Raw genomic sequence first — 24890 nt, forward strand, 5'->3', positions numbered from 1 at the left:
GATCATGACGTCATTTCGTCGTGCAACGCCCTTTGTGCGCCCGGAACCGGAACTTCACTCGCGCCGCCCCATTGTGCGCCGGGCGGCCCGAACGACTGTGAAGTGGAACGATACACAGCCGAGGCGGGCCGCGGGGAGCGCAAATTAAAGGGCACTCCTGCAGTAGAAAAGGCAGCCGTTTTGCAACACTCCTTCTTTGGGAGGAGGAGGAGGAGGAGGAGGTGGTGATGGAGAGAAGCCCTCCCCAGAAACACAAATACACTAGTCTCGGCCTGTCAATAAAACAAATCCACCCTCCCCCTTTAAGAGCTCGTGTCTGCCGGCAATCAGCAGCTCGCCGCACCTGCCCTGCGCCCAACTTCCGGTGTTAGCACCCCGGCCTGCCGGCTTAGCGCCTAATGATAGTCGTGCATCGCCTGTTTTAGCGCAGCAGCAACCTCTTAGGGCGATGCAACTGAATATCGGCGAAGGGGGCTCGACTTTGCGCCGGGCGCAAACTTTAGCGGCCGCCCGACTTTACCGCCCCAAAAGTGGCTATACTGAATTTCTAGGCCATGATGTCTGAAATTCCGCAGTCTTTTAAAATGCGTACAGTTTTGGTCTCCTTATTTAAGGAGGGATATACTTGCATTGGAGGCAGTTCAGAGAAGGTTCACGAGGTTGATTCCGGAGATGAAGGGGTTGTCTTATGAAGAAAGGTTGAGCAGGTTGGGCCTATACTCATTGGAGTTTAGAAGAATGAGAGGGGATCTTATTGAAACATACAAGATGCTGAGGGGGATTGACAAGGTAGATGCAGAGAGGATGGGGCTGATTTTGCCAGCCCTGGGGAGGCAGGTACGGTGGTGGGACTGCCAGGAAAATGGCAGAATCTGGGGGCGGGTACCCATTCCGCCCCCAACCCACCTCCGTGCCATCTTCCCAGGAGGCAGGTAACCGACCCGCGCTGGGAGCCGCCTCCTCAAGGCGGGAAGGGGATTAGTGCCAATTAACTGCCTGTTAACAGGTAGTTAACAGGCAGTTTTTTGAAGAATCCCTATTTTCAGCCCTGAAGTGTGGGCTTCCCGATGGCTCCGAACCTCGCCAGGGTCAGCGAGGCGGGCCGTCAGTCTGCGGGGGTCGGAGGGGCTGAGATGTCCGGTGTGCAGGTGAGTGATGAGTGCAAGTGTGGAGAGGTGAGTGTGTGAGGTGAATGTAAAGTGTTTTAATAAGCTTTACTTACCTTTACTTCTTCCTGCAGGCTTCATCCCTTCAGGTCTCGGGGGTCCCTCATCTCACCGGCACAGAAAGCAAAATGGCCGCTGAACTGTCAAAAGCTGCAGCCTTCTGCTTTCTGCTCAGGAGGGATCTCTAACTGAGCCTGAGTGGAAGGGCTCAACTTAGAGGACAGATTGTCAGTGTTTGACAGCTTCACAGTGCCGTCAAACGCTGACATTTCATCTGTCAAAAGCTCTTGACAGATGAAACGTCACTCGCTGACATCACCTGTAACCAGCTTTCCCTTAATTGGCCTGCTAAGCCCGCTGGACAGGCTTAACAAGGTCAATCAAGGGAAAATAGCGTGGGTTGGCCATAAGTCGATGGAGGCGGGACTAAGGCTCGACTAGTGGAAGTCCTGCCTCCAAAAGCTCCCCATTGACAAATTCCAGCCCAATGTTTCCCCTCGTGGGGGAATCTAGAACTAGGGGGCATAGTTTCAGAATAAGTGGTCGCCCATTTAAAACGGAGATGAGGAGGAATTTCTTCTCTCAGAGGGTCGTGAATCTTTGGAATTCTATTCCCCAGAGAGCTGTGGAGGCTGGGTCGCTGAATATATTTAAGGTGGAGATAGACAGATTTTTGAACGATAAGGGAGTCAAGGGTTATGGGGGGCGGGAGGGAAGTGGAGTTGAGGCCAAGATCAGATCACCCATGATCTTATTGAATGGCGGAGCAGGCTCGAGGGGCCAAATGGCCTACTCCTGCTCCTATTTCTTATGTTCTTATGTTCTTAGGCCATGTAATTAATTTGCGCCCTGGTGACTCGTGGCTCTGGGCGCAAATACAGAGGAAATTCAAGGCCTTGAACTCAACATTTTTACTGGGGATAAACGATCTGATTGGCTGAGAATGGTAATAAAACTCCAAAAGCCCAGACATTTTTTTTTTCTAACCACGCCACAGTGAGGGTCTCATTTGCTAAAAGCACCAACACGTTCCTGTCACATCGAAGAAAGAATAACCAGGACGCCACGGGAGCGGAGAGACTAAAAAGCATTTGCCGGCTGTTCACGTGTCTGTTGTTTTAGCAGCACTGGGTCATCCAGCCCTAACCTCGCAGTCTCGCAGGGACAGTCAGCTGCAGGATTAGAACTCTGACTGGGTATCAGCACTGACAGTGGAGCAAGTGGAGCTCAACCAACGTTGACACAGGCAGCTCTTGCACTCCGAGGGGAGGTTCGTGAGGCCCTTTCAACTTGGCTCCGTGCGTACTCTCCCGACAGTGCTTTCCAGCACATTCCCAATGCCCCCGGCTTCCTAGAAAGGTAAGAAACACTTTAATAAACACATTTTAGGCCGTACCAGGGCCACACTGAGCAGCAGCCCTAATGGTATCAGAATAACAATCTATTTTCTAGGCCGACGCAGATTAGATTTCAGCAATCAGCAGATTAAGCCTACTCCTGCATGAATTTTTAATGATTTATTTATGTAAAAGAAAAGCTGCATTGAAGTGACTGGTTTTTTTTGCACTAGAAGAGCTATGACTCTCTTCCAATATGTACATTTGCTGTTAACACCAGTGATCTATAATTTAACTGTTCGAGATCTGTTGCAGTGCCCTGGGAACCTGAATTTCGAAATGCTTCTTTTGCTATTTTTACAGCACAACATTTCCTTTTACAGCACATTTCTCCCGAGTATCTTCTTAAATTTTCAACAGTAAAAAGACCCTAGTTACAGTAACACATACACCATAATAAGCAGTTACATAGTGACATGCTACAAAATTCACAGCTAAAGTCAATTTTGAACAGAAGGGTTAGAGTTGGACTAACCACAAATCACCTCAATATTTTGGTCTACATGACAGAAAAGGCGTGTATTTTTGAAAGCAGTAAGGGGCAGTGTCAAAATTCTCACTTCTATCCAAAATTCATAAGTCTTTGCTTCGGGTGCAAGGGTGCGGAGATGTATTTCTTTTTGAAGTTTACATATCAAAAGCTCTCCATTTTAAAACTCGGTGTAAGAGTTGTTTCCCCTAGTTTTCTCCCTTTTTTCCTGAAGATAGCGGGGGTAATTTTGACTATCTGATGATTCAGCAACCCGTTGTATGTCTCTCCTGATTTTCATTTCCCCTGAAGTCAATAGAATTCCGGTATTGCTCCGTAAACTTGAGGTCATCCAAAACTCGGCTGCCCGTGTCCTAACTCGCACCAAGTCCTGTTCGCCCATCACCCCTGTGCTCGCTGATCAACATTGGCTCCCGGTTAAGCAGCGCCTTGATTTCAAAATTCTCTTCCTTATTTTCAAATCCCTCCATGGCCTCACCCCTCCCTATCTCTATAATCTCCTTCAGCCCCACAACACCCCCGCTCCCCCCCCCCCCACCCCCCACCGAGATATCTGCGCTCCTCTAATTCTGGCCTCTTGAGCATCCCTGATTTTAATCGCTCCACCATTGGCGGCCGTGCCTTCAGCTGCCAAGGCCCTATGCTTATCAGAAGAAGGTGAAGGGATAATTACTAGTCCTAGCCCCTTTAGGGCTACCCGGATCAGGCGTATTTCTCAGATGTTCACTTTCAACTAAAATTTGAGATAGCCGAATCCTAAAGACGCTTAATTGGGTCTAAAGGTCCAGACTATCTCTCCCTAAAGGAAAGGAACGACCTGAAAAATGTTACCATCCTCCAGATAGCACTTTTAATAAGTTTAGCTAGACTGTAACATTCCAGATATTATGAGGGCCCAGAAAACTCCCCCAGAATTCTGCAACTCCTCACCAAAGAATGTACAGAGATTGAGTTTGCGAGTTTGATACAGAAGTCTTATGTGAGACAATTCTAAAAATATATAAATTTATTAAAGAACCGACATGTAATTTACAGTTAGTGAGTCAATTGCAACATTAACAATTCCAAAAAGAGAAAGCTTACAATCTTATTATCAGAGAACCTTACTCTCAAATCTTAACTTCGCTACAGTTTTACAGTTGGAGGGAAGCCTCAGGCTACAGGACGATATAGATGGGTTGGTCAGATGGGCGGAACAGTGGCAAATGGAATTTAACCCTGAAAAGTGTGAGGTGATGCATTTTGGACGGACTAACAAGGCAAGGGAATACATAATGAATGGTAAGACCCTAGGAAAGACAGAGGATCGGAGGGACCTTGGTGTGCATGTACATAGATCCCTGAAGGCAGCAGAACAGGTGGATAAGGTGGTTAAAAAGGCATATGGGATACTTGCCTTCATTAGCCGAGGCATAGAATATAAGAGCAGGGAGGTTATGATGGAGCTGTACAAAACGCTGGTAAGGCCACAGCTGGAGTACTGTGTGCAGTTCTAGTCGCCACACTATAGGAAGGATGTGATTGCTTTGGAGAGGGTGCAGAGGAGATTTACCAGGATGTTACCTGGGCTGGAGCGCTTCAGCTATGAAGAAAGACTGGACAGGCTGGGGTTGTTTTCCTTGGAGCAGAGAAGGCTGAGGGGGGACCTGATTGAGGTGTACAAAATTATGAGGGGCATAGATAGGGTGGATAGAAAGGAACTTTTCCCCTTAGTAGAGGGGTCAATAACAAGGGGGCATAGATTCAAGGTAAGGGGCAGGAGGTTTAGAGGGGATTTGAGGAAAATCTTTTTCACCCAGAGGGTGGTTGGAATCTGGAACTCACTGCCTGAAAGGGTGCTAGAGGCAGGAACCCTCACAACATTCAAGAAGCATTTGGATGAGCACTTGAAATGCCATAGCATACAAGGCTACAGACCAAATGCTGGAAAATGGGATTAGATTAGACAGGGCTTGATGGCCGGCGCGGACGTGATGGGCCGAAGGGCCTCTTTCTGTGCTGTATAACTCTATGACTCTATGTTCTACAGGATATCCACCAAAATCAAATACCTTTTATCCCGAGGTACAAAGAGTTGGAGACTTGCAGAGCTGCCTCTGAAACCAAGAATTGATTTGCCCGATTAAAGTGAGTCTACTATCCCATTTGAGAGTTCATTATTTATACCCTTTTCCAGTGGTATTTCCTTTAAGGTTTTCTGCTGATGTAGTCATTTTTCTGCTGACCCCTGCAATTCTTATAGTCACCTCAGCTGGTAGCATTACAGAATTATGTCTCCTCTCTAGGTGTTCTAAGTTTACCATAAAAAACGGCGTGACGGCAGGTGTGGTTTTTACTTGATGTCATTTTTATGAAGGGAGATGTTTGTGCTTCTTTACGAGGTGTAAATTAGAACACCTTATCCAGGGTGAACCATTGTTTCGTTCCCAAAGTTCAGCCTGTCGGGAGCCTTTAACCTTCTGTTTCAATAAGGTCATTGATTCAGTGTCAACAACTGTCTTATCTCAATAGCTAGAATGCTTTCATAGCTATTTCATAGTTAGGTTTCTAAATTTCCAAACCCAGTTTGTCATGTTTTAATAAGGCCAGAACTCTTTCATGAGACAGTGTATTTTTCTGAATAGGTTATATTCCTTCACAAAGGAACCTTGTTTGATTTTTTTTCCCTCTCCTTAGCCTATGGGTAACGTAACTAATTGCAGCATCCCTAATGCTACCCTGACTAAGGCCAGAAGTCTAACTTGGCAACCTTCTTGTTTGTGTAATGCAGTACTACACTGTGATAGTGTTACCATTTATCTTTTGCGACAGGCAGCAGGTGCATGGGAACACCAAGTTCCCCTCCAAGTCACACACCATCCTAACTTGGAAGTATATCGCCGTTCCTTCATCGTCGCTGGATCAAAATCCTGGAACTCCCTCCCTAACAGCATTGTGGGAGTACCTTCACCGCACAGACTGCAGCGGTTCAAGAAGGCGGCTCACCGCCACCTTCGCAAGGGCAATTAGGGATGGGCAATAAATACTGGCCTTGCCAGCAATGTCCAGATCCCATGAATGAATTAAAAAAAACATAGGAGAGCTTGTAACAATGCTGAGGTAAAAGTGCAACTCTAAAATTTATAATGTGATATCCGGAGAACACACAAACCAAAACATATCTCAGCAACAAAAGAAAGGCACGAACAATTTGCACTGGTTCCTCATACAATGGCATGAAGGGATGATTCAAATTGGCCCATTTTGGGTTTATTTGAGAGCTATGTGAATTTTGGCCCTTTTTTGGATCTTTTTTGGGTTTGAGCTGGCCTATTCCTTGAAAAATACAAACCATCTCTTTGCACCTTAGCATTTTCTCTATCTTACCATGTTGTACCGATGGGTGGTTGCTGGAGCTATTATGAAAATGGTGGCCAGCTGGCTATAACCAAGGTATCCAATCCAAGGCGTTAAGAATTCAGGTCTACCGTAAAAAAAGACAGACTTGCATTTATATAGCACCTTTCATAACCTCAGGACGTCCCAAAGCGCATTACGGTGATAATGCTTTTTAGTGATGTTGGTTGAGGGATAAATGTTGGCCAGGACACTGGGGATTACTCTCCTGCTCTTCTTCGAAATAGTGCCGTGGGTTCTTTTACATCCACCTGAGAGAGCAGACGGGGCCTCGGTTTAATGCCTCATCTGAAAGATGGCGGATCCGATAGTCCAGCATTCCCTCAGTAGCTACACAAACACACAACGAAGAAGAAGATATTTTAGGGAATTGCCATAGAGTCCAGTCTGCATCAGTGACAATGCAGCCACTCACCACAGAACACCAGCAAGTGACTGGAGAAGTTGGTGGGGTAAAGATGTCCGTTAGTGTGTTATGGAGGATGCACACGGGATACATCAGACATACTACAATTCATCTCAGCACCCGAGGTGAGATAGGGAAAAAACATGCCAGGGCTCCTATCGTTATCTAATGATTGGTGCTGGACAGTACATGTGTAAAGTTGTGCTGTAATGCTCCCAAGAGCCTGGTCCCACTCGCTGTCCGAGCACATTCATGAGGAATGGGCACCAGGTCGAGGAACTAAAGGGCGGCCAGTGCCCGTAAGGCCACACCCTAGCTTTCTGCAGAAGAATGGGAGAAAATTGTGAAAGAAAAATAACTTTGTACAAAATGGCTAGTTAACATTTCCTGGTATTGGGTTTACCAGGAGTAAACCGGTTTTAGTGGGGAACACTGTCATCTAGCGGTGCAAGTTAAATAACAAAACACTGCACTGCGATAACAAGATACGCAGAAAACTAGGTGAAGAGGACACCTATGGGCTAAATTACAGTATAACAGACCTAGAGAGAGTCGAATTCTCCCACACAGGCCTGTGGAGATCACATATTGCACAGTTTTATTATTGAAAAGTATTTTAAAGTAAGCCGGTCAGGCAACATCTGTGGAGAGAAATTTGAGTTGACGTTTCGGGTTGGACCCTTCTTCAAAACTGGAAAGAAAAGAAACTAGATCGAAGGCAGGGCTGCGATCGGACAAAAGAATAAAAGAAACAAAAGAAGTAAAAGAGATTAGAAGCTAGACGAGATGGTAATAGGCTGGGATTGGGTGTAAAGTGTACTGGTAGGGCAAAAGATAGCTGCCAGGTGTGAGAGAGAAACAAAAGGAAAGGGGGGGGGGAAAGGAGTGGAACAATTACAAGAGAAAATGAAATGGGGGCCGAGCTTATGATCTGAAATTGTTGAACTCGATATTGAGTCCGGAAGGCTGCAGACTGCCTAATCGGAAGATGAGGTGCTGTTCCTCGAGTTTACGTTGAGCTTCCGTGGAACAATACAAGAGGCCAAGGACGGTGAGGTCCGAGTGGGAATGGAGCGGTGAATTAAAATGACAGGCGACCGGAAGCTCGGGGTCACCCTTACGGACTGAACGGAGGTGTTCCGCAAAGCGGTCACCCAATCTGCGTTTGGTCTCCCCAATGTAGAGGAGACCGCATCGTGAGCAGCGAATACAGTATACTAGATTGCGAGAAGTACAAGTAAATCGCTGTTTCACCTGGAAGGGGTGTTTGGGGCCCTGGACAGTGGGAAGGGGGGAGGTATAGGGGCAGGTGTTACATCTCCTCCGCTTGCACGGGAAGGTGCCAGGCGAAGAGGAAGGGCTGTTTGGGGTGATAGAGGAGTGGACTAGGGTGTCTCGGAGGGAGCGGTCCCTGCGGAATGCTGAAAGGGGAGGGGAGGGGAAGATACGTTTGGTGGTGGGATCACTTTGGAGGTAGCGGAAATGCCGGAGGATGATCCGTTGAATGTGGAGGCTGGTGGGGTGAAAGGTGAGGACAAGGGGAACCCTATCGTGGTTCCGGGAGGGAGGGGCAGGGGTGAGGGCAGAAGTGCGGGAGATAGAACTGACACGGTCGAGGGCAGTGTCAACCACAGTAGAGGGGAATCCTCGGTTGCGGAAAAAGGAAGACATGTCTGAAGCACTGGTGTGGAAGGTGGCGTCGTCGGAGCAGATACAGCGGAGGCGGAGAAACTGGGAGAATGGAATAGAGTCCTTACAGGAAGCGGGGTGGGAGGAAGTGTAGTCCAGGTAGCTGTGGGAGTCAGTGGGCTTGTAGTAAATATTGGTCGATAACCTCACCGTCCTTGGCCTCTTGTATTGTTCCACGGAAGCTCAACGTAAACTCGAGGAACAGCACCTCATCTTCCGATTAGGCAGTCTGCAGCCTTCCGGACTCAATATCGAGTTCAACAATTTCAGATCATAAGCTCGGCCCCCATTTCATTTTCTCTTGTAATTGTTCCACTCCTTTCCCCCCCCCCCCCCCCCCCTTTCCTTTTGTTTCTCTCTCACACCTGGCAGCTATCTTTTGCCCTGCCAGTACACTTTACACCCAATCCCAGCCTATTACCATCTCGTCTAGCTTCTAATCTCTTTTACTTCTTTTGTTTCTTTTATTCTTTTGTCCGATCGCAGCCCTGCCTTCGATCTAGTTTCTTTTCTTTCCAGTTTTGAAGAAGGGTCCAACCCGAAACGTCAACTCAAATTTCTCTCCACGGATGTTGCCTGACCTGCTGAGTTTTTCCAGCATTTTCTGTTGTTATTTCGGATTTCCAACATCTGCAGTATTTTGCTATCGTTTTAAAGTAAGCCTTTTTATATCTATTAGTTGACTCAATATTCTCTCTTGTCTCTGAATGATGTTGGTTACTGAATACTTGGTAGCTTATTATTCTAACCCATGTATTTGCTTAAAACCTAAGCAAACCTCAACTTTAGTTGTTAGCTAGATACAGTATTACTATGGTCTGCAATTCTTTCACTCCCAGCCAACCAGCTTTTTCTCAGCTCCCTACTGAATGACATCGACCTGGAAACAACAACAAAAACTTACATTTATATAGTTCCTTTAACATAGAAAAACATCTTGAAGAGCTTCAAAGAGGCGTGAGTTAAAAGAAATCTGATACAGAAACAAAGGAGAGATCAGGAGGAATGACACAATGCTTGGTCGGTGAGGTGGGTTTTAAGGAAGGTCTTAAAGGAGAAGAGGGAGATCGAAAGGCAGAGCGGTTTAAGGAGGGAAATTCTAGAGAGTGGAACCTAGGCAGCTAAAGGCACAGTTATCAGTTGTGATGCACAAGAGGCCAGGGTCAGAGGAATGGGGAACTGTAGGGCTGAAGGAGGTTACAGAGATTGGGAGGGGTGAGGCCACGAAGGGATTTAAACAGGAGGGACCATGAGGCAATGTAGGTCAGAACAGGAGTGATGGGCAAGCTGGACTTGGTGTGGGATAGGATACGGGCAGCAGTGGTTTGGATGAGCAGAAGTTTATGGAGGCTGGAATTTGGGAGGCCAGCAAAGATAGAATTGGACTAATAGAATCTGGAGGTGACCAAGGTGTGGGATGAGATGGACTGAGGTAGGGGTGGAGATGGATGGTAGTTAGTGAGGACAGAGCAGTCAAGGGTGTTTTTTTTTTTAGAAAGGGGCTAATGATGGTGTATTGATTTCTTTGTGGGTTCAATGACGAGACATTTATGAAAAAGAATGTCTTTTAACCTAAAGCTTGTTCAACTCTTTTAACAGCATTTACAGGAGATGTGCAGGTTAGGTTGATTGGCCATGATAAAAAAAAAATTGGCCCTTAGTGTTAGGGGGGATTAAATACGTGGGGTTATGGGGTTATGGGGATAGAGCTTGGGTGGGATGGCTGTCGGTGTAGGGACCGGGTGCTAGGGTTTGGATGATCAGCCATGATCTCATTGAATGGCGGAGCAGGCTCAAAGGGCCGAATGGCCTACTCCTGCTCCTATCTTCTATGTTTCTATGTTTCTACATCATGCTAGTGATGCATCTAGAACGAAACTGAAACTAAACTAAACTGCCTTGCTTGTCTCTGTCACATGCCCTCTGCTGGTCAGGCACAAGCAATCAATACATGCAAACATGCTGGTAAGGCATCATAATCAAACAGGCAAATACCATCTCTATTTGCTGATATCATTACAGATGGCAGTTTTGAAATGGAGGGGGAAAGTACAAGAGGGAAGCATTTACAAAATTGGCTAGTATGGAGTTCATGAAGCGAAGTTGGATGATCAGGAGTTTAGTGGAAATAGGGTCAAAAAGAGCAGGAGGTGATCTTGTGGGGAGATGAGGGAGATACTAGAGAGAGAGCTGGGGACTAAATTATTAAAGAATGGACAAACTTGATCAGTTTTAGTGGGCACAGATCTGTCTGTATAATTATTTGTGTATTCAAGTCAACTCAAAAATAACATGGTGGATTCTTGAGCTCAGAGAACAATCAGAAGGAAAATTAAGTAAAACTGAAATAACAATAGAACATGCTGGGAAAACTCAGCAGGCCAGGCAACATCCATGGAGAGAGAAATAGAGTAAAAACTGAAATTGGACACTGGGCAATACTGTAAATGAGCACAACACAAAAGAAAGGAAAACTTCAGTGAAACATACCTGTCATCAGAATGAAAAAAGAAAGGATAGAACTGTAAGCAGTAGCATATTTAGAGATCTGGGGCACATGTATCCAGATTGTCCACATTACTCTGAAACAAACAGGAGTGATGTGCGAGTGGGACTTGGCATGGGGCAGGTCCACAGACTGTCCACATTACTCTGAAACAAACAGGAGTGATGTGCGAGTGGGACTTGTCATGGGGCAGGTCCACAGACTGTCCACATTACTCTGATACGAACAGGAGTGATGGGCGAGTGGGACTTGTCATGGGGCAGGTCCACAGACTGTCCACATTACTCTGATACGAACAGGAGTGATGGGCGAGTGGGACTTGGCATGGGGCAGGTCCACAGACTGTCCACATTACTCTGATACGAACAGGAGTGATGGGCGAGTGGGACTTGGCATGGGGCAGGTCCACAGACTGTCCACATTACTCTGAAACGAACAGGAGTGATGGGCGAGTGGGACTTGGTGAATGGGCAGGTCCACAGACTGTCCACATTACTCTGATACGAACAGGAGTGATGGGCGAGTGGGACTTGGCATGAGGCAGGTCCACAGACTGTCCACATTACTCTGAAATGAACAGGAGTGATGGGTGAGTGGGACCTGGCATGGGGCAGGTCCACAGACTGTCCACATTATTCTGAAACGAACAGGAGTGATGGGCGAGTGGGACTTGGTGAATGGGCAGGTCCACAGACTGTCCACATTGCACTGAAATGAACAGGAGTGATGGGCGAGTGGGACTTGGCATGGGGCAGGTCCACAGACTGTCCACATTACTCTGAAATGAACAGGAGTGATGGGTGAGTGGGACTTGGCATGGGGCAGGTCCACAGACTGTCCACATTACTCTGAAATGAACAGGAGTGATGGGTGAGTGGGACTTGGCATGGGGCAGGTCCACAGACTGTCCACATTACTCTGAAACGAACAGGAGTGATGGGCGAGTGGGACTTGGCATGGGGCAGGTCCACAGACTGTCCACATTACTCTGAAATGAACAGGAGTGATGGGTGAGTGGGACTTGGCATGGGGCAGGTCCACAGACTGTCCACATTACTCTGAAATGAACAGGAGTGATGGGTGAGTGGGACTTGGCATGGGGCAGGTCCACAGACTGTCCACATTACTCTGAAACGAACAGGAGTGATGGGCGAGTGGGACTTGGTGAATGGGCAGGTCCACAGACTGTCCACATTGCACTGAAATGAACAGGAGTGATGGGCGAGTGGGACTTGGCATGGGGCAGGTCCACAGACTGCCCACATTACTCTGAAATGAACAGGAGTGCTGGGCAATTGGGACTTGGCATGGGGCAGGTCCACAGACTGTCCACATTACTCTGAAACGAACAGGAGTGATGGGCGAGTGGGACTTGGTGAATGGGCAGGTCCACAGACTGTCCACATTGCACTGAAATGAACAGGAGTGATGGGCAAGTGGGACTTGGCATGGGGCAGGTCCACAGACTGTCCACGTTGCACTGAAATGAACAGGAGTGATGGGCGAGTGGGACTTGGCATGGGGCAGGTCCACAGACTGTCTACATTACTCTGAAACGAACAGGAGTGCTGGGCAAGTGGGACTTGGTGAATGGGACAGGTCCACAGACTGTCCACATTGCACTGAAATGAACAGGAATGATGGGCGAGTGGGACTTGGTCAATGGGCAGGTCCACAGACTGTCCACATTGCTCCGAAATGAACAGGAGTGATGGGCAAGTGGGACTTGGCATGGGGCAGGTCCACAGACTGTCCACATTGCTCTGGAATGAACAGGAGTGATGGGCAAGTGGGACTTGGTGAATGGGCAGGTCCACAGACTGTCCACATTGCACTGAAATGAACAGGAGTGATGGGCGAGTGGGACTTGGCATGGGGCAGGTCCACTGGCCTAGAAATTCAGCTGTTTGCGCCAGCCGTTAGCGCCAGATTTCCGGCGCTAGCCACTTAGCACCCGGGCACCGCCGGATCTGCGCCTTCGCCGAAATTCAACTGGGATTTAGCGCTGGCGCAAAGTGTTAGCGCCCGCTCAGCTGCGCGCGCATCTTATGACGTCATCTGGGTGCGCAACGCTGTTTGTGCGCCCCAAACCGGAAATTCAGTGGCGCCCGTCCGATGTGGGCGTGGCGCTGTTAGGAACTGTGAAATGGAACTCAACAGAGGCCCTGTGGGATTCGGGGAGCGCTAATTAAAGGGCACATCCACTCACCCATAAAAGCCAGCCATTTTGCTGCAATGACTTGACTGCTTTGGATTTCTGCACAGAGAGCAAGGCACAGAGATTACTGATTTCGGACACCATAGAAGAGGTATTTTTGGCTTCTAGCCAGTGCTTTGACATTTGCATCCTTGTGATTTGGCTGTTTGGAACTTTGTAATGGGGGCTGCATGGGGGGCCAACCCTCAGTTGCTACATTTTGTGCGAAGGGCGCGCAGACGCTTTGAGAGAGGGCCAGGCATGGCTAGACGCAGAGGGGCCATTAGGCGTCGCCAACGTAGGCCTTACCCAGTCAGGCAATACCGGGAGCAGGTCTCATATCTCACCATGACTGCGGCGCATTGTGTTAAGAGGCTCCGCTTCAGAAGGGAGGTGGTTGGAGAGATCTGCCAGCTGCTTCACGCAGATTTGCAGCCACAGCTCATGTCCAGGACTTCTCTCTCGGTGGAAGTGAAGGTCACGGTGGCTCTCAGCTTTTATGCAAGCGGCTCCTTCCAAGCCGCTGTTGGGGACATTGCGAACATCTCCCAGTTCGCCGCGCATCGCTGCATCCGACAGGTCACCGAAGCACTTTTCGCGAGGAGGCACCAATTCATCTCCTTCCCCATGACCCAACACAAGCAGGAGCAGCGTGCAGTTGGCTTTGCCAGGATCGCAGCCTTCCCCATGGTGCAGGGCGCCATAGACTGCACGCATGTGGCTATGCGGGCACCTATCCACAATGCCGAGCAATACTGCAACCGGAAGGGCTACCATTCCCTAAATGTGCAGCTGGTGTGTGACCACAGGCAGCGCATCCTAGCTGTCAATGCCCGCTTCCCAGGAAGCAGCCACGATGCCTTTATCCTGCGCCAGACTACTGTGGCTGACATGTTCCAGGCACAGCCTCCACCAAGGGGATGGCTTATCGGGGACAAGGGCTACCCTTTGTGCACATGGCTCATGACCCCGCTCTGCGCGCCCAGGACCCCAGCGGAGCTGGCATACAACGAAAGCCATCATGCCACAAGGAACCTAATAGAGCAAACGATAGGCGTGCTCAAGCAACGGTTCCGCTGCCTGGATCGTTTGGGCGGGTCTCTTCAGTATTCGCCGGATAGAGTCTCCCAGTTCGTCGTGGTGTGCTGCATGCTCCACAACCTGGCTATCCGAAGGACTCAGGCACTGCCACCTGACATTGCCCCACCACCTCAGGAGGAGGAGCAGGAGGACCGTGAGGAGGAGGAGCACCAGACCAGGAGGGAGCGACAAGGTCCAAGGGCCGTCCGCCGGGGGCTTATTGCTCGACACTTCTAGGCCCCCTGTCAGGGAATAGACTGGGCCACTGAACGCAGCTGAAGGCAGCCGCTCCGCAAGCCCTCACCCGGTTAACCCAACAGCCACTTCAAACATGACACCTGCACATGGTGAATAAATAAACATCTTTATTTCCAAAACTCAAGGCCCTTCCCACATGGAAGAGCAAAACAGAGAAGAGCCCCAAAAAACAGTCTCAAACTTGTGTCTCTCCCAAAACCTGGGGAGGACTAACAAAACATCAACATACAAATGGCCTTCCTCACTGGCCTAACAAAAACAAGCCCCCCCCCCCCCCACAACACAAACACCCCCATAAAACCAAACAACATAATGCCCCCCAGAACAGAAGCCCCTGCATCACCAAAACCCTCGCTCACCACACTCTATTCGGTGTGGCGAGAGGGCGAGTCCGTCGCCAGCCGTCTTTTGCCCCGGCCCGTCCTGCTGCTGCGCCTCAAGGTGTGCCGTGAGGCTGTGGCGAGGCTGGGGGAAGGGTCTTCAGGGCGACAAGGCGTCTCGCCAGATGCCCTTGGGGGTCGGCCTGCACGAGGGCGGGCCCGGGAGGGGCCGGCTGGTGGCTGCTGCAGCTGTGGGTGGCCCTCTTCACTGCCTGCAGCAGCTCCTTGCACCCTGGCTGGGGGAGTGGCAGGCTCGCCTGCACCAATGGGCACAAGGTGGGTGATGCCAGGCGCGCGCTGCTCGCCAGACAGACGTGCACTCGGGCGGCATGGCCGGGGAGCAAGCGCCCCAAACTGCTGGTCGCCAGACCGGTGTGCGGCAGCAGGGCGGCGGCTGGCCTGGCGACGCCTCCGCGCCAGTGCGAGGGTGGCAGAAGTCAGTGCCCCAACTGCGCCGGCATGTGCCCGCATCTGCCGTGCCACTGTCTGCCCAACACCTCTCAGCTGGCGACTGGCGTGCTGCGCTGCCTCGATTTGTTGCACCCCCCTCTCATGCGCTGCCACAAGGAGGTCCACCCCCCTGGCGTGCGCTGCGGCGAGTTGCTCCAGCCCCCTGGCCTGGGATTGGCCGAAAGCCACCACAATTTGTGCGAGGCTTTCGATGGCATGAGGCATCTGTGCCACCACCTCCATGAATTCCAGGTGCTGCCGCTCCGACGCCGCCGACATCTCGTTCAGGAGGCGCACCTCCTGGGCGACGTCCGACTCCAGACTGGAGGGTGCCTCCCCCCTCTGGGCAGAAGGCTGGCGTGCCGCCGGAGCCTTGCCGCGTGCGGCGACGCCACTGGGAGCAGGTTCTGCCCTCCCCTCCACCGCCTCCCCCCTCTGGCCAGAAGGCTGGCGTGCCGCCGGAGCCTTGCCGCGTGCGTCCATGCCACTGGGACCAGGCTCGGGGCTCCCCTCCCCCTGGCTCTCCGGCACGACAGACGTCTCCCCTTCATTGCCATCTCCTGGAGCGGATGAGGGTTCCCCCGAGGTGGCGCCTTCCTGCTGCTCCTCGACGTCCTCCTCCTCCGAGGGCCTGGCTGTGTGGGCTTCAGGGAGCACCTCCTCCTCACCAGCTGAAAGCAGGAAGGCACAAGTGTAGCTTTAGAGTGAGGCCAGGCCGACAGCGAGGGAGGCCGCACTGGTGCATTATGCGCATTTTTCGGCCAGTGGGGAAGGATGTAGATCTGATGCGCGAGGGCAAGGAGAGAGGTGCACCCGGTCCTGTCCTTACCAGTGGGTTCCAGTATAGGGTCTGCGTCGCCGCCCGCCACAGGCCCAGTCACCGGGTGACGCAGGAGTCGGACCACCCTCTCTTCCAGAACCGTTAGCTCCTGGTAATCGCGAGGGCCTCCACCAGTGGCACGCAGGCTCCTGGCGTTCCTCGCCAGCTTGGCCTGCAAGAGAAAGGAGGCCGGCTAAGTACAGTGTGGTGCCTCGTTGGTGTGTGTGAGGCCTCCCATGGTGGAATAGCTTGGACAGTGGGGTGCCCTGTTGGTGTGTGTGAGGCCTCCCATGGTGGAATAGCTTGGACAGTGGGGTGCCCTGTTGGTGTGTGTGAGGCCTCCCATGGTGGAATAGCTTGGACAGTGGGGTGCCCTGTTGGTGTGTGTGAGGCCTCCCATGGTGGAATAGCTTGGACAGTGGGGTGCCCTGTTGGTGTGTGTGAGGCCTCCCATGGTGGAATAGCTTGGACAGTGGGGTGCCCTGTTGGTGTGTGTGAGGCCTCCCATGGTGGAATAGCTTGGACAGTGGGGTGCCCTGTTGGTGTGTGTGAGGCCTCCCATGGTGGAATAGCTTGGACAGTGGGGTGCCCTGTTGGTGTGTGTGAGGCCTCCCATGGTGGAATGGCTTGGACAGTGGGGTGCCCTGTTGGTGTGTGTGAGGCCTCCCATGGTGGAATAGCTTGGACAGTGTGCTAAGTGCAGAAAGAGCTATTGATTAACATGCAAGTGCCATTGCAGCGGGAGGAGGGCTGGCCATTAGACCTTTGATGTCCCTTTGGCCCTAATGGGAGGTGCACATGCAAGGATGAGGGGGACACTGGAAAGGGTACTCACCTTGACCAGCCGACATAGGTCATTGTATTTCTTGCGGCACTGGTCCGCACTCCTGGGAACATCTGAGTTGGAGGAGACCCTCCGGGCAATTTTGGTCCAGGCCTCCCTGAACTGGCTCCTGGGAGCCTTCCTGCCACTAGCCGGGCACACGATCCGTCTTCTCTTGTGCACCCCATGAAGGAGCACATCCAGCGCATGCTCAGAGAACCGCTGGGATCTTTCACGGGCCCCCTCCATTAGCTCCAGGCGTTGATTTGGCACACAACCAGTGCTGAGGCCTAGTTGCAGGGCTACAGCATGCAGGGCGTGGCTGCAGTCAAAGTTGACCCTTTCCCCCTTTAAGAGCTGGCCGGCGTCAGGGTGTCTGCTGACACTCAGCACATGATCGCACCTGCGCTGCGCCCGGAATCGGCGTTATCAGCCAGCATCGCCGGATTAGCGCCTGAACACAGGGTTCGAACGCCTATTGCAGCGCTCGGCCAAAAAGTTGGCCAAATCTGCTGAATTTCGGCGAGGTCGCCTGCACTTTCCGGCGGGCGCTAAATTTCCCGAACGCCCGAGTTTAGCGCCGCAATAGCGCCAGAACTGAATTTCTAGGCCACAGACTGTCCACATTGCTCCTCTCTCCCGTGCCCGTGATAGGTGCCAGGCAGGGGCGCAGTACTCAACGTGCACTGTGCCTGTCAAGTCTTCAAATCACCCAAATCTGATGTCCTGGCACACCGCGCGGCACGGGCCTGACTGCTGGCAGGGTTTTATGCCAGGGACCGGAGGTGGGAACAGTCGCAATGGGCCAAATGGCCTGCTTCTGTGCTGGCAAATTCAATGGGTTAAAAATTCATGGCCGCCACGAGAGTTAACGGCCGCTGAAAATGGACAAAGTGCTACAGAAGAAAAATTTGCGCTGGGGGCTAAAGATTTAGCCCAGCATTAACTTACCGTGTTAGGCCCTCTGGTGGCGTTAGTGCAGGCATGGGAGTCGAAGTTGCCGTCCAGATGCGACGTTCGTTGTTCCAACAGCGAGGCAATGGAGTTTACTAGGCATTGTGGGAAATTAAAAGGGCAATGCATTAAAAGGGCAATACATTAAAAGGGCAATGCATTAAAAGAGCATTCAGAACTAATAAAAATGAAGTAAAAAAAATGCAGTTTTCAGCCCTTACTGCCTTTAAAAAAATAGCATTAAAAAGAAGTCCCAAATGGTAGTCTTCAGCTCTTAAAGCTGAATTCCCTTCCAAACCTCAAAAAATGGGAAAGGTGCTTCAGCACTAACACAAATGGCTCAGCAAGCCAGGGAAGGGTCACCCAGGGTCTCGCACGCAGCACTCCAGCTTTGTGTGGGAGGTCAACACTGCAAGAGAGGTTCTCTACCCACAGGGTCCAGGAGGCCCTCCAGAAAGAAGGATGTGTGACCACATCACCGAGGCCGTCGCTGCCAGCAGTGTCGCCCCCACCACCTGGCTCGAGTACCCAAAGAAGCTTCAGGAGCTCAGACCACTGGTCAAGGTCAGTGAATGCATCTTCAAAAGCCATCTCCTACCAACTGCACCACCAGCCTCACACACTGTTCAATGCACGACTCATGCCACCCACCCCCCCCCCCCACCCACCTTGCAATCACTCACCTACCAACAATCTGTATCAACCGGTTTCCTCCCACAGTCCAAAGATGTGCAGGTTAGGTTGATTGGCTATGATAAAATTGACCCTTAAGTGCTAGGGGGATTAAATACGTGGGGTTACAGGGGTTATAGGGTGGGATATGTGTTGGTGTAGGGATTACGGGGATCGGGTGGGATATGTGTCGGTGCAGGCTCGATGGGCCGAAATGGCCTCTATCTGCACTGTGGGGTTTCTGTGGAAAAAAAAACCATGAGGCACATCTCCCATTCCTAGCCTCACCTCACCCCCTTGGAGGAGACGGTGCAGGTCGTCCTTGGCTGAGCCCTTGGCCAGCGGCAGAGCAGAATGGATACAAAATGCTGGTATCCTCATACATTATCCCCCTTCTCGCATGCACCTCTTGCTTTCTCATCACAACTCCACCCTTGTGCCTTCTGTAGTGTATGTACCCGTCTACCTTTAAGGGAACTATTGAATGTAACCGTTCACCTTTAAGAGGACTACTTTCGGGTGGCACTATTTGTTTGGCTTCTGTATACTGTAATACCGATAGTGACCACACCAGTATATAAGTGTTGTGGCATGATTGCTGGGGCAGATTCGCCCGGACCTTCGAATAGTAAAGACCTGTTTGTTTGTTACTTCTGAAGTCTGTGTATTTATTAACTGCACAACCCACAGACTTTACAGTGGCAACGAGTCCGATCGTACCCTGCGGCAAGACTACCAAAAGCAACGAAGAGCGTCGAAGAGAGACAACCGCCCTCGTCGTGCTACCAAAAGAAAACACGAGGCTGCAACATCAGAAAGCAGGAAGACTAACAACAAAAGCGTATCAGCAACAGGCACTGACTACCCTTCTGCCACGGTGCGGAGTGAGCCGACCAGCAAGAAACAAGGCGGCCGAAGAGACTGTGAGTAGGGGAAGGTGTAGAAGTATCCGGAGGATAAGGGCAGAGCACTCGACCTCAGTCGAGGGGGAGCTGTGCCGGCCAAAAGTCGGGTCCAACGGCGTCGGGTGACAGCCGGACCGTGATAGGCGGGAACAATCCGGGCAGCGACCGCAGCCACGAAGCGCTGAGCCTGCGAGTAGGCGCGGGAAGAGAAACCCAGCCGCAGCCGGGGAGGGAAACACCGGTCTGCGAGAGGGCTGGGGAGGCGAACGGGAACCATGCGGGTGAGAGCCGGGTGCGGAGAGAGAGACTGCGAGGAGCCAGTCCAGCGGCTGAGCTGTTCTCCACCAACGGGGTACTCAGAGCCGGCAAATCCGAACGTGCGGGAGTGAGAGAGAGACACAGCCGAAAACGGGGTGAGAGACTGCGCGAGAGCCAGTCCAGCGGCTGAACTGTCCTCCGTTAACGGGGTGTACCCAGCGCCGGTAGAGCCGTGCGGGCGGGAGGAAAAGACAGAGCCGAGTAAGGGGAGCTGTGCGGAAGCCAGCCCAGCGGCTGAACCTGTCCGCTGTGGGGAAAGCGTACCCCTTCCACCAGGGAAGAAACGCGGGAAGCCGCCATTAGGCGGGGAAGACGATTGAAGTGGGCGGGGCGAGAAGGAAAGAGCGGGAAACCGCCATTTTCGTGGGAAAACCGCCATCTTAGAAATAAACAAATAAATAAGAATACTTGAAGAAATACTTGTGTTGTACCCAAGGAAAGAAAGATGCCTAAGCGGGCGGACATCAACGAGTTCAATTCGGAGATAGAAGACTGGGCCACGTACGTAGAACGAATTGAGATACATTGTAAGGCTAACAAAATAGCTAAGGAGGAAAAAGCTTTAACCTTACTTAACATGATGGGTGCGAAAACATTCGGGGTGTTGAAGAATCTTCTCTCACCAGCTAAACCAGCAGATCAGACTTTCGATGATATTGTAGCAGTGCTGAAGGACCACTTGAACCCCACACCGTTGATGCTGGCTGAACGATTCAAATTCTACGCAAGAACGCAGAGGAAAGACGAAAGCAATGCGGAATACTTGGTCGAACTGCGTAGGATAGCGAAATACTGCCAGTTCGGAGGGAATCTGACAGAGGCACTGCGGGACAAGTTCGTATGCGGATTGTCCAAAGAAGGAACGCAGAAGCGACTACTGGAAGAAAATGACCTCACACTGGACAGGGCTGTCCTCATAGCTGCATCGCATGAAGCCGCAGCGAAAGGAACGGCGGAAATGCAGCTAAAGGCGGCGGCACTAGGGGTGGACCAAATTACTTCGAGCACAACAAAATGCTACCGTTGTGGGAAGACAACACACGACCAGAATCAATGCTGGGGTAAAAACCAAGAATGCAGGAAATGTGGCAAGATCGGGCACATAGCTAAGGTATGCCGGTCAGGAGCAACGTACAACAATAAGAAGTCACCACAAAAATGGTACGGGAAGGTACAAGAGGTGACTAAGAAGAGTCTGAGGGAACAGAAGTCGGTCTCACACTCCAAATGCAAAGGACTGGACAGTCTGAGAATTCACAACGTGAGCAATGAAGCTGACCGACAAACTATCTGGATAACGCTACAGATTGCAAAGGTCCAAGTAAAAATGGAAGTGGACACCGGATCGGCATTGACGGTCATGAATAAGCATGACTAAGAAATTTTTCAAGCATATTCCACTACGGGATACGGAACTAGTACTACAGACATACACGGGGCACAAAGTATTCCCCATCGGAATGATAGAAGTCAAGGTGAGATACAAGGATAAAGATCATCACCGGTTGGACCTGTATGTATTGCCTGAGGGAGGACCACCACTTCTGGGACGGGAGTGGATCCGAAAAATAAAATTGGACTGGCAGTCACTAAACACCATGACGGTGGATTCCGAAAAAGAGGATGTCAAACCTGAACGGTTGTCCAGAATATTGGACGAAGCTAAGGAGGTATTCCAGCAGGGACTGGGAACACTGCGAGGTATTAAAGCAAAGGTTAAGATTGCAGAAAATGCAAGCCCAAAGTTTTTCACGGCCAGATCAGTACCTTACGCAATACGACCAGCTGTGGAGGCAGAACTGGAAGAACTTGAACGATCAGGGGTTCTGTCAAAAGTGGACTGGAGTGAGTGGGCCACGCCCATTGTTCCCGTCATGAAGTCCTCACCGAGTAATAAGCCAGGGGGACCGGGGAAGGTCCGTATCTGCGGAGATTTCAAGATTACTGTGAATCCAGTGCTTCACACGGTACAATACCCGCTTCCGCGGATTGAAGATATCTTTGCTTCGTTGGCTGGAGGGAAACATTTCACGAAAATAGATCTGGCTCAAGCATATCTACAGATGGAGGTCGAGGAAGAGTCACGCCAGTACCTCACCATCAACACTCACAGAGGCTTGTATCGCTACAATAGACTGGTCTTTGGGGTAGCTTCGGCGCCAGCAATTTGGCAGAGGGCCATGGAACAGGTGTTACAAGGAATTCCAAGCACGCAGTGCTACTTAGATGACATTTTAATCACGGGAAAAGATGAGGAAGAACACCTCACGAATTTGAAACTGGTACTCACCAGGTTGAAGGAGTATGGCCTTCGGGTTAATTGCAAGAAGTGTGAGTTCTTCCAAAAACGGATCTCATACTGCGGTCATGTCATTGACCGAGAGGGACTGCATAAGTCACCCGAAAAGATAGAAGCGGTTGTGAAGGCCCCCGCTCCAGGAAACGTATCTCAGTTAAGATCATTCTTGGGGTTGATTAATTACTATCACAAGTTTCTGCCGAATTTATCCACGGTACTGCATCCGCTGAATGACCTATTGCGGAAAGAAACACCATGGAAGTGGAGTGAAGAATGCAAAAAGGCTTTTCGCAGGAGCAAGAAGTTGATTACCTCTGAAGAAGTGTTGGCTCATTTCAACCCAGCATTACCCCTTCGTCTAGCTTGCGATGCTTCCCCGTACGGAATTGGGGCAGTACTCTCGCACAGGCTACCAAATGGCTCGGAAAGGCCAGTGGCTTTCGCGTCCCGATCATTGACACCCGCGGAGCGAAATTACGCCCAAATAGATAGGGAGGCCCTCAGTCTTGTGTGGGGCGTGAAGAAATTCAACCATTACCTACAATGTAAAAAGTTCACATTGCTGACAGACCACCAGCCGTTGGTGTCCATATTCAACCCAAATAAGGCCGTTTCCACCATGACAGCACAAAGGTTACAAAGGTGGTCCGTGTTACTTGGGGCACACCAATACGAAGTTGAGTACAAAAGGTCTAAGCAGCATGGAAATGCTGATGGGTTGTCACGCTTGCCATTGCCGATGGTAGAAGAAGCGAGTATAGTGGACCCAGTAGAGTTGTTCCACTCATCCATAGTGGAGTGTCTACCGATAACAAACTCAATGATTGAGAATGAGACAAGGAATGACCCGACTCTTTCACGAGTCTATGATGTAACGGTGGAGGGATGGCCAGCACAGAGCGACCCAACACTGCAAGCATTTGCACAGAGGAAAGAACAACTGTCTGTGTGTCGAGGAACCCTGATGTGTGGATCTAGAGTGGTGATTCCACCCAAACTCCAAAAGAAGGTGCTAAAGGAGCTGCACGAAGGACATCTGGGGGGAGTAAAGATGAAAAATCGAGCAAGAGCGTTTGTGTGGTGGCCAGGCATTGATGGAGACATAGCGGAGATCACGAAGAACTGCCTAGGATGTCAGAGGGTTCAGAACGCGCCACCCCAGGCTCCTCTGTATCCATGGGAGTGGCCCTCATCGCCTTGGCAAAGAGTACACATCGACTTTGCTGGTCCATTTATGGACTCGATGTTTCTAATAGCGGTGGATGCCCACTCCAAGTGGCCGGAAGTAATTAAGATGACCACCACCACGACGGAAAAAACCATCGCAGTGTTAAGGACTATGTTTGCTCGGAGTGGCCTGCCGGAACAGATCTGTTCTGATAATGGACCACAATTTGTGTCCGAAGAATTCAAGAAATTCTTAAAGAGCAATGGGGTTAAACATTACACGTCAGCCCCATACCATCCCGCCTCCAATGGATTGGCTGAAAGGTTTGTCCAGACCTTCAAGAAGGCCGTAAAGGCCATGAGTAATGAAAATATAGGTTTGCAACATAAGGTGGATAGCTTTTTGTTGGCATACCGAAATGTGACACATGCGGTCACAAATCAAACTCCCGCAATGATGTTCTGTAATAGACGCCTAAGATGCCGGCTGGATTTACTAAAACCAAACGTCAGAAGAGATGTAGAGAACCGGCAATTCCAGGGCATGAACGACAGGGTCACTAGATCTTTCCAGATCGGTCAACGAGTTTTGGCCCGGGACTACCGTACTGAGAAATGGCAGCCTGGAACTATTGGGAAAAGGCTGGGGCCATTGATGTACACCGTGGACATTGGAGACAATATAATAAGGCGCCATGTTGACCAAATCATAGGGTCCACCACAAATGGGCCACCGACTTCACCACCTTATCCGGGTAATGTTGAAACTGAGATACCCAGAACACCTACTTCCGATCTAGTGATACTGGAGTCAGCTGAACCTGACACGGCTTTTCAAGCCGAATCGACCTTGCCAGAAGCACCTCCTAGCCCGCCTGAAATGACAACACCACTGCGGCGTTATCCTGACAGAATCCGGAAACCCCCGGAAAGACTGAATCTATGAACTGTCTTACATAAACCTGTATATATGTTAGAATGTATGTTCACTATGGACTTAGTAAGTAATAAGCTAAAAAGGGAGGATTGTAGTGTATGTACCCGTCTACCTTTAAGGGAACTATTGAATGTAACCGTTCACCTTTAAGAGGACTACTTTCGGGTGGCACTATTTGTTTGGCTTCTGTATACTGTAATACCGATAGTGACCACACCAGTATATAAGTGTTGTGGCATGATTGCTGGGGCAGATTCGCCCGGACCTTCGAATAGTAAAGACCTGTTTGTTTGTTACTTCTGAAGTCTGTGTATTTATTAACTGCACAACCCACAGACTTTACACCTTCCGCATTTTACACACCCAAGAAATGCAGCTTGCCCAACCAGTGGTTGGCCAAGAAGAGGGAGAGGAGAGTGAAGAAGAAGAAGAAACACCGTCACTTGATTTGACACTTCCAGCCACCAGCTCCTCAAGGTTGACCAGCAAGGCCATCTGCAGTGTCCCCCACTGAAAGTCAGCAGCCTTCCACCAGCCATGCTGCACCACTGGGGTAGCACTGTGTGACATCAGTAGGATA

At 50.6% G+C, this 24890-nt stretch overlaps 2 protein-coding genes across 4 annotated transcripts in view; one reads left to right on the forward strand and one right to left on the reverse strand.

Annotated features, from left to right (window-relative positions):
• LOC147114178 (fibroblast growth factor 1-like) overlaps positions 1 to 24890 on the forward strand; it is an 89088-nt gene that overhangs the window by 31265 nt on the left and 32933 nt on the right. The window contains exons 1-2 of one of the 3 annotated variants that reach the window (XM_085995823.1): positions 1991 to 2525; positions 5083 to 5180. The exons of 1 other annotated variant lie outside the window; for it this stretch is intronic. The gene's annotated coding sequence lies outside the window, so the exon portion shown is untranslated. Of the gene's footprint in view, positions 1 to 1989; positions 2526 to 5082; positions 5181 to 24890 lie in introns of those variants that run through there. One more of the 3 variants, XM_085995825.1, reaches the window with a different exon arrangement.
• Positions 14893 to 16573, reverse strand: LOC147114179 (uncharacterized). Its single transcript, XM_085995820.1, has 2 exons — positions 16245 to 16573; positions 14893 to 16086 (listed from the first exon to the last, which is right to left on the reverse strand). Exon 2 carries the CDS (start codon positions 15896 to 15898, stop codon positions 14951 to 14953), a length of 948 nt encoding a protein of 315 aa, XP_085851946.1. The 5' UTR covers positions 15899 to 16086; positions 16245 to 16573; the 3' UTR covers positions 14893 to 14950.

This window comes from Somniosus microcephalus, chromosome 8 (assembly GCF_052327205.1).
Source record: "Somniosus microcephalus isolate GS21.2 chromosome 8, FLI_Smic_1.0, whole genome shotgun sequence".
Lineage (NCBI taxonomy): Eukaryota > Metazoa > Chordata > Chondrichthyes > Squaliformes > Somniosidae > Somniosus > Somniosus microcephalus.

Excerpts from the sequence above, each read along its gene's own strand:
- LOC147114179 (XM_085995820.1), bottom strand. The coding sequence starts at position 15,898 with ATGGACGCACGCGGCAAGGCTCCGGCGGCACGCCAGCCTTCTGGCCAG.